This window comes from Balaenoptera musculus, chromosome 8 (genome assembly GCF_009873245.2).
Source record: "Balaenoptera musculus isolate JJ_BM4_2016_0621 chromosome 8, mBalMus1.pri.v3, whole genome shotgun sequence".
NCBI classification, from domain to species: domain Eukaryota; kingdom Metazoa; phylum Chordata; class Mammalia; order Artiodactyla; family Balaenopteridae; genus Balaenoptera; species Balaenoptera musculus.
The window spans coordinates 108,618,666-108,627,381 of record NC_045792.1 but is presented as its reverse complement, the minus strand read 5'-3'; the positions used below and the strand labels follow the sequence as shown (position 1 = coordinate 108,627,381).

Here is an 8,716-nt window from a genome sequence, read left to right as displayed (position 1 = left end):
GGCCCTGGCGGACGCATGCACTGCCCCCACCCCCCGGCTGTCAGGACTCCTGGGTTCTTGCTGCAGCTTTGCCAAGCCCACCCTGGGTGCCTTAGCTCTGGGGCCTGGTTTTCCCCATCACTGTGGAGAAAGGGCCTTGCTGATGGCAGGCGGGCAGACAGGGCCTGGCCTGGAAACCCCACCGTGCCCCCGGTTCGCGGCAGGGTGCACAGAGCTGGCACCCACCCCGGCTTCTCCCTCTGTTTGGTGTGTGGCTTTGGGCAGGGGCTGCTCTGGGGGTGCTGACCGGGGGAGCCCCTCAGCAGGCCCCTCTCTGCCTCTGAGAAGCTGGAGTTCAGAGCTCCGGTGATAAAGGCCCACTTCAACTTGTAAGAGGGGGCAGCGGTGCCAGGCTCAGCAGGGGGCACTGCTGGGGGCAAGGTCGCCAGGCTGACGGCAGTTCCCTGTGGCGTTGGAGACAGATGCCTCACCTCCCCACCCCCAGCCGATAGATTTGCCGCAGCAGCTGGGGGTGGGGGCTCGGGCGGGGCCGGAGGGGGTCCTGGGAGGCGGGAGGTGGGGAGGCCGCAGCTCACAGACGCTCCCCCATCCGTCTGCACCAGCCCAGGCTGAGGGGAAGGCGGAGGAGGGGGCAGAGCGCTTGGCCCCCAGTCCAGCTCCTCAGGAGCCCCCAGAGCCCACCCAGGCCCCCGCCCCCGCCCCTTCATCACGTGCGCCTCCCCAGGTCCCCCCAGGTGGACGGCGGGCGTGTCCGGAGGCCTGAGCTGGCACCCTGCATCCTCTCTCTGTCCCCGCCCGCTGGCGAGACCCTCTCTCACAGTGTTCCCAGCGGAAGCACAGCAAAACGGTGCCCCTCCAGGCCCAGGGGAGGCGGCAGGGGGAGCTGTGATGGAGGCTTCAGCGGCACTGCCGGCTCAGAACCCCAGCACCTCTGGGTACCTGTGGGCCTCGGGCAGGTCACTGGGCCTCCCTGGGCCTATCAGGGGGATGAGAGCCCTCGAGGGGGCTGGGAGAACGAGGGGCTCCCAGGAGACCTGGCCGCACCATCACCCCGAAGAGCTCAAGGCTGACTCACAGCCCACAGGCTCGGGACGGCAGTGCGCAGGCGCTGGGTGGGCCCCAGGCCCACTCCCCACTTTCATGCAGCAAAGACGGAGGGTGTGACCTTGTCTTCCAGCCACCCGCCCTGGTGCAGCCCCCAGAGACAGCCACCCACCCCGACTGTCACTGCTGGGAACGGGTCCACGAGCCCTCTTGGACCCCTTCTTCCTCACCCACGGGCAGCCGCTCTGCCCCACCTCCAAAGCCTCTCAGGGCCACCCCCCCGACCAGCACCCCCCAACGCCATCGCTGTGGTTGGGGCCCTTCTCCCGTCCCCCCCACGTTGACTCCAGCCTCCTCCTGCTCTCCCCCTAGACTCCCCATGGGCTCCCTGCCCCCACCCAACAGCGGGGGTGGGGGGACCCTAGCCCCGCCTGGAATCCCCCCATGCCCCTCCCCGACCAGCAGAGCCGCAGCCTCTCAAAGTGCATTTGAGGCTCCACCTCTTCCTTCCACAAAGGGTCCTCTCCTGGTCTTCTGGTCTGTGGCCTCAGAGCCCCGGGACCCTCCCTGCTTCCTGGCAGCACAGTGGCTGGCCCTCTCCCCAAGGTCCCACCCCACGGGGATTTAGGGACCTGGAGGGAACTAGGGCAGGGAAGGAAGGCAGGGCTGGCCCGGGAGATGGGTGTGGGAGCAGACACAGCCCCCTGACCTTATTCAGGCTACGCCACGCCAGCCCCCCAGGGAGCCAGCCACCTGCCTGCCCCCCTCCCGAGCCCTCTAGGCCACACTGGACTACTCCCTGCCTTATGGTGAGGACACAGTGTCAGTGTCACCGAGGAGGGGTCTGCGTGGCCCCTCCCCTGCCCTCAATGCCCGTCTATCCCCCAGACTCTGCAGGAAGGCAAGGTGAGCGCACGGACCCCGCAGCTGATGCCCTGTCCCTTCCGTGGTGGAGCGGGGCGGGCTCGCTCCCATTCCGGGGATCCTTTTCGTGGAGCAGGGTCTGGTGATGCGCTTCGTGCTGGCCGCCTCCCCACGTGGCCCCCCAACCCCAGCTTGGGAGGGGTGCTGCACCACGGCCGCCTTCCCAGCCGTTGGAGCTCGGCAGACACCCAGGCCTTGTGTTTGCCAGTGAAGGTTAACGCGACAGCGCGGGAGGCGCGTGCGCAGAGGAGATGCGCACCCCTTGCGAGTCCGCCCCCTCGCAGGAACCAGTGGTCGCGCGGACCGGCAACGTGGGAGCCCAGGGAAACCCGAGGCGTGTGTGTTGCGTCCTCCACGCAGCAATCGGGGCGCCCACAGCCCCCAGAGCCATGTTCTCACTCCAACCGGAACCTGCTCAAGTGCAGAAAGACGTACCACGTGCACGCCCACGGGAACCATCGTCCCTCCTTCCTCGAGTGACTTCCTGCACCGGCCACCACTTACGGGGAAAATAACCACAGAAGGAAAAGGGGAGATGGGTGAGTCCAGAGTTCCTTCCTTTCAGCTCTTCCTCAGACACAAGCTGAAGGGAGCGGGTGCAGGTAGAACGCGCGTACCAAGGAGGGAAATGAAATCACCGGTGAAAAAAATTAATAATAAAATAAAGTGAAATAAAGTAAAATAAAATAAAATGATTAAATAAAATAATTGGTGCTAGTTTTGTGTGGCGTCTCGGCTATCCCAATAACATAAATAAAATAACGTACAAGTGCAAATTGCAAAATACGAATGGCGTCATTTCGGTGATTCTGCATAGCAGTTAACGCTCTTATCTCTGCGTTTAAGACTGGCATCGCACAGTATAAAAATTCATGCTAATAACTTAAACTGTTAATTTTTCTTTACTTAGAACGGCATTAAATAGCAAGTTTAAAACACCGTAAGTCAAGACATAGACCATGGAAAAAAGGAAAAAGCTTTCTATCTCAGCACCTTTAACATCACCTTTTCCCAATTTTGAGCAAGGCTGCCTGGCCGTCGTCATCTGGCCCCGCAGGTGGTTGCGCAGATGCGGAAGCGGGCCCTGGGCGGGGAGGAGCTGCCAAGTCGATTCATTTGCTTCCAAGTGCCGGGGAGGCTTCAGAGGCAGACTGACAGGCGAGCTGCAAGCCCCGCCCACCCCGCCCGCCACCCGCCACCCGCCACTCGCCACCAAAACCAAAGCCAGAAGGAGCAGATACACGTCATCTTCCCAGTGGGGGCTACGGGTGCGTCCCAGAGGCAGTGAGGCTGCCCCGAAACAGGCAGGAACCACTGAGGTTTTGACTGCCCCTCTCGGGACCCACGTCCCACTGGTTCCAGCACACAGGACAGGCGACAGCCCTGTGAGGTCAGCACTGCAGCCTCTATTTCAGGGACATGGCTCGGAGATGCTGAGTGACCTGGACAACACCCCAGGACCCCTGCTGTTTCCCCCCCGAACCGGTGTGTCCAACAGGGGCCCGACGGTACCAGTGTGCCCCCCTAGAACACAAGCTCCTTGAAGGCAGGGCTTCCCTCGGGCGCTGATGCACCTGGAATACAGAGAAGGAGTCCGATAAAGGTTTCAGAATGAGCGGGCGTGGGACCCCAGCAGACCAGATAAGGCGGGCCTGGACACAGGGACCCGTGCTGGGCCCCAGCCTCCGAGAAGGCGGTCCTGTGTCAGCAGGGCCCTGATGTGGGTGGCCACCGGGGACACATCATTCTCTGAGTGGGTGAGTTTCAGCCACAGAGATACTCCCGGGACTACAAAGCAGGGCTCCTTGGGGCGCCTGCTGTCATGAATAGACAAGACGACATATGGACCCCCAGTAGCAAAGTACCCGCAGAGGGCACCCCGGGGCTCTAGTCATCCAGACTGTGCTACCCCACTGCCCATCCACCCCAGCCCTGCCTGATTCAGAGTTGTTGTAAAGACCCCCTGGTCCCACCCAGCTTTACCCCAAGGCTGAAGCACCATTCCCCTCGCACCACAGATGGGGTCCCCAGGGGTCCCCGACCCAACCCCACCACTCAGCCCCTGGTCACCTTTCGTCTGCAATTGGCTTCCAACCTCCAGATGGGGGCAAGGCTGGACCACAGGCTCCCAGGAGAGCCCTGCTGACCGCACTGCAGAGCCGACGGCTGGCTGGCCACCTGGCCCGGGGGGGATCCGTGCAGATGTGCTGATCTAGAACACGGAACTGCTAAGGTGTCCTCCCCAGGACAGCCCCAGGCAGCCCCACCCTCCTGGAAGGGGACCACTGCAAGGACTTAGGAATGAAGCCAACCCAGGTTGGAATCCCAAGTCCCATCACCTTCAAGCTCTGTGACCTAAGGCACCTAATCTTTCAGAGCTGCCCTTTCCAATTATGTAAAATGGCACAGCGAATGGCACCCAGTAAATGACAGCTGGTGGTGGAGGGGGGGCACTTTCTAACTAGAGTGAGCAGGCAGGCCAGTGTGCCCAGGTGACACACCTGTCATCCTGCCTGATCAAACACAGTCCTTTCTTCTCTCAAAAATGAACCCGCTCAGACACTCTGATCCGGTCACCATACGTGCATCTTCATGGGATGCAGTGTCAGGGACACGGCACCACCTCTGAAGTGCAGGAACCAAAAACCAAACCAGAATCTGATCACGCATCTGCTTCCGACCCACCCCCTTCCAATTACAGAAAATACAGGGACAGACACTCAATAATATTAACACCTAGGGTGGTGCCGTCAGCAACACCCAGAACACGGATTACCTCGTTTTCTCAGTAAGGGGACTGGGGAAGGTACGCTCACAAGAGTCTTTAATTCCAGTGCGGATCTGCACCAGATTCTCATTCTGTAAAACCAACTGTGAAAAACGGAGGCAATCAGAGGGCTGTGCCACCGCTGGGTGTTCAATGAAATGAAAGAGCTGTTGTTCATTTTGGGGGGGACCGTGGTATTGGGTTTTCCCTTGGAGGCACACATGGAGAATTTACAGGTGAAACCACATGATGCCTGGGATCTGCTTCAGAACCACGTGGGGGTGGGAGTGGTGGGGTGGATGGGTGGGAGAGGCCTGGTGTTAATAGTTTTTGGTGCTGGTGATGGGGGCTTCTCAGAGACTTCTCCAGGGTCCGGCACGTCCATCGTCGACAGGACCACACATCTGACTCAACGATGCCGCTGTGGGTTAGAGCCTGTATGCCCTGCTAGAACGTAGGCTCCATGAGGGCACCGGTGCATCCTCGGTGCCTGGTACAGAGAAGATGTCCAATAAAAGTTCTGGAACTTCTGCATGTGTTTGGAATTTTCCATAATAAAAAACAGGAACACAAAAATGGCAGCTCTTATCCTTCGCAGAGCTTCATTGCCGGCCCCAGCTCCCCTCCGCCCGCTCCTCCCATGCTTTCCTCCCCCACACCCAGGTGTGGTCCCACCCTGCCCACCTGGTACCACTCTGTGTCCTGGGGGCTGCAGACCTTTCCCTGGGGTCAAGGTAAGGAGTCCCAGGAGAGCCCAGAGGCAGTGGCTCAGCGAGGTCACTGACTGTGGAGTGGATCCCTGGGAGAAGGCTGAGGGGCGGCGCTTGCTGGGTGGCCATGTCACATGCCTCCTTCTGTCCCGTGCATGCGGCTGGGTCACTCGGCCCTGCAGCCCCCAGCCACAGCTGCTCTGCTGTCCCCCCCCCTCCAAGGCTGAGCCTCAACAGACCCACCAACCCTGTCGCCATGGTTACCCAGGAGACATCTGCTCTGCCAGCACCCGGCGCCCCACCTCCCAGGGTTCCAACGGCTTTGACCCAACCACTCCCTGCCGGAGGAAGGGGTGCTTTCAGCATCCTAAAGCAGCACAGGGGATCCCTGTCAGCCTCACACCCATCCCTGCAATAAAAGAGAGCTTTGGGCACAGCGAGACTTCAAAGCTGCCGAGGCCCTGGTCAAAGGTAGAGCTGAGTAATCACCTGCGGGCCCTCTGGGCTCAGGGAGCCTGGGGGGCCCTCCTTGTTCCCCTCATGGGAGGCTCTCACAGCCCCCGCCCACAAATAGGCAGGCAGAGAGGCCTAGGCCTCTGCAGCCCGCAGGGCACAAGTGGCCTGGAAGCCACAGTAGCAGCAGCTGAGGGCCGAGTACGGGATGCTGGACACTGCCGGACACCTCTCCTTAAGTCCTCCCGCAACTGTAGGTCACCCGCATTTGCAGGTTGAGCAACTTGCCCGGGGTCACCCAGCTGGTGGTAGGCAGCGGAGATCTGAACCCAGCAGCCTGGACCCTGAGACAGAGGATGGCCCGGGTCAGACCCCCTCAGGCCCAGCGCTACACTGGGCACTTGCCCTAGATCCCCGAGCCAGTCAGCAGCGTGCGGGCCTCAGCTTCCCAACAGTGAAGTAGCCCTGCCTGAACCACCCGCCAGCCTGCTGCCACCTGCCAGGAGCTCCCAGCTCCACAGGGCACCTGTGAATTGCTTTGGCACAGTGGCGACCAGGTTGGACTCCCAGACCTCACTTCTCTCTGCCCGCCCACCCTACAGAGGAGGGAGCGGAGTCCAAGGAGATGCGACCACAGAGGTGGGGCCTGCTGGGTACAGGATCTAAGCCGCCAACCTCCCACCCATACCGGGCCCTCACCTGGGAAATGGGGGGACTCGGGGGTATGGAGTGGGCACCCCCAACAGCACGGATACACAGCACCGATTTATTTATAAGATCCACCCTCCCTAAAACAGGTTTTCTGACACAGGTCTCTCCCCAGCTGGCAGCGCTGCAAGGGGACACCCACCAGGGACCCTGCCCCTCAAGGGCTGCAGCATGTCCAGATCTCGGCCAGGTTCAAAAATTCCAGGAAGAGGGAGTGGGCGGGAGTAGACAATCTTTATTGTGTTCCAAATCTAAGGATTCTTTGCACAAAAATAAGTGTTCACACTGTCAGTGTCCCTGGGCAGTTCAAGTTCATGCGTAAAAAATAGATTATCTGTGTCGGCATAAAATCCTCTCCCCTTCAAACCTCCAAGTGTTGGTGCCGCAGACCCGTTCCAGTGGAAGGTCTCTGGGGACAGAGTGGCTGGGGTCCGAGGAAGCTGCCGCCCGGATGATGTCAGGCTGGGCCGCTTCCACACTAGCCCTTGGTCAGGCTGGACGGCCGGGGAAAGTTGGCGGGATCCCCGGCTCGGTGGTGGCTTGGCCCGCGGGAATGGCGGGGACGGAAACGTGAGCCGTTCCAACGCGCTGGCTCCCAAGTGGTGAGCCCGCTCGCGGCCGCTAGGAGGGAAGAGGGAATAGGCACGCGCGTCAGTGCGGGATCCGGCCCGGGAGACCCCGCCCAGCCCGGCCCTGCCCCCACCTCCCACAAGCGGAGCCGGCAGTTTCGTTTGCTCGGTGGATTTTGGAGCTCGGGTCCGTGGGTGCCTCGGCTTCAGAGTACGGCCCGAGCCAGGGCGCGGGGCGGGGCGGGGCGGGGCGGGGCGAGCGCTCGGATCCGCAGTGAGTCAGGGATCCGCACCCCGCCGACTCATTTCTGCCACCCGGCCCGGCGCGCAATTTGCAATGCAAAGTCACTCCGCCTCCAAGCGCCCGAATCTGCCCCGGATCCGCAAGCCCTCGGGGCCTCACCCGCCCGAGGGCCGCCCCCCTCCGTCTCCCCGCTTCCACTTCGGCGGCGGAGCAGCGAGAGGAAGTTTTGCAATCCCGGACAAACAAACGCTGGTCTTGCACAGGCTTGAAAAAGTTTGGGGGAAATGAAGAGTGAGCGAAATCCAGGCCATCGCCCGGGCCTGATGCTGGGCTCCGCGGGCTCTCGGGGGCGCGAACTGCGAGGCCGTTTGTTCCACCGCGCCCGGCAGCCCTGCCTCCGACCCTCCCTCTTCCCCCTCTCGGCGCTTACCTTGCTGGGACGAGAGCTCAGTAGCCCCCTAACCAGCTGGAGAAATCGAGAAGCTCGCGCTCCGCGGGGCTCAGCGCGCCCTCACAGGCGCTGTCGTCCGACGAGTAGGCGGAGCGCGGGGATCCGGGCTCCGAGCTGTGCTCGCGGCCCGGGGACGACAAGGCGCAGGAGGGCGAGGCGGCGGCGGCCCCGGGTGGCCCGCGGGGCAGTGGGTGGCGCGCGGCTGGCGCCAGCAGCCCCCGGGCCAGCGCGGCGCGCACGGCATCGTGCTCGGCCAGCAGGCGCTGCAGCGCGCGAATGTACTCCACCGCCGAGCGCAGCGTCTCCACCTTGCTCAGCTTCTTGCTGGCGCCGCCCTGAGGCACGTGCTGCCGCAGCGCCTGGAACCCTAAGTTCACCAGCTTCACTCGGTTGCGCTCCCGCTCGTTGCGCCGCGCCACGGCCGCCGCTCCACTCCCGGTCTCCACCGCGCCTGGCCGCCGCCGCCGGCTGCAGCGCAGCAGCTCTGGGGACTCCGGTCGCCGCCGAGCGGCGCAGCAGCCCGAGACACCAGGCGCAGGGGGCGCGGGCCGGGGCAGAGCGCCGCTGTCCATCGCGCCCGCATCCACTCGCCCCGCGCCTCCTCCGAGTCCCTGCGCGCCGCAGGAAGGTATGGGGCGAGGAACCGAGGGCGGAGGAACGACGGTCAAGCCTCAACGACGATCTGGCACCGTGCTGCCAAACGACTACACAGGGTACGTGGTGCCAGGTCGTCTGGGGTCCGGAGACAACGAGGCGCGGGAGGCCGAGAGGTGGCGGGCAGTGCGCACCGGGGAGCGTGGGGCGCTCGTGACTCGCGCGTGCTGTCGGACGCTCCCCAGGTCTTCC

At 62.8% G+C, this 8,716-nt stretch overlaps 1 protein-coding gene across 2 annotated transcripts; it reads right to left on the bottom strand.

Moving 5' to 3' along the window:
* Window positions 1-6,810: 6,810 nt before the first annotated feature.
* Window positions 6,811-8,716, bottom strand: ASCL2 (achaete-scute family bHLH transcription factor 2). 2 transcript variants are annotated; one of them, XM_036859324.1, is made up of 2 exons: window positions 7,850-8,473; window positions 6,811-7,683 (listed from the first exon to the last, which is right to left on the bottom strand). In XM_036859324.1, the coding sequence occupies exon 1, from the start codon at window positions 8,440-8,442 to the stop codon at window positions 7,867-7,869; it is 576 nt and encodes a 191-aa protein (XP_036715219.1). In that variant the 5' UTR covers window positions 8,443-8,473; the 3' UTR covers window positions 6,811-7,683; window positions 7,850-7,866. The 2 variants fall into 2 exon arrangements, with proteins under 2 accessions (XP_036715219.1, XP_036715218.1); XM_036859323.1 differs by having other exon boundaries at window positions 6,827-7,227; window positions 7,850-8,716.

Excerpts from the sequence above, each read along its gene's own strand:
- ASCL2 (XM_036859323.1), bottom strand. The coding sequence starts at position 8,442 with ATGGACAGCGGCGCTCTGCCCCGGCCCGCGCCCCCTGCGCCTGGTGTC.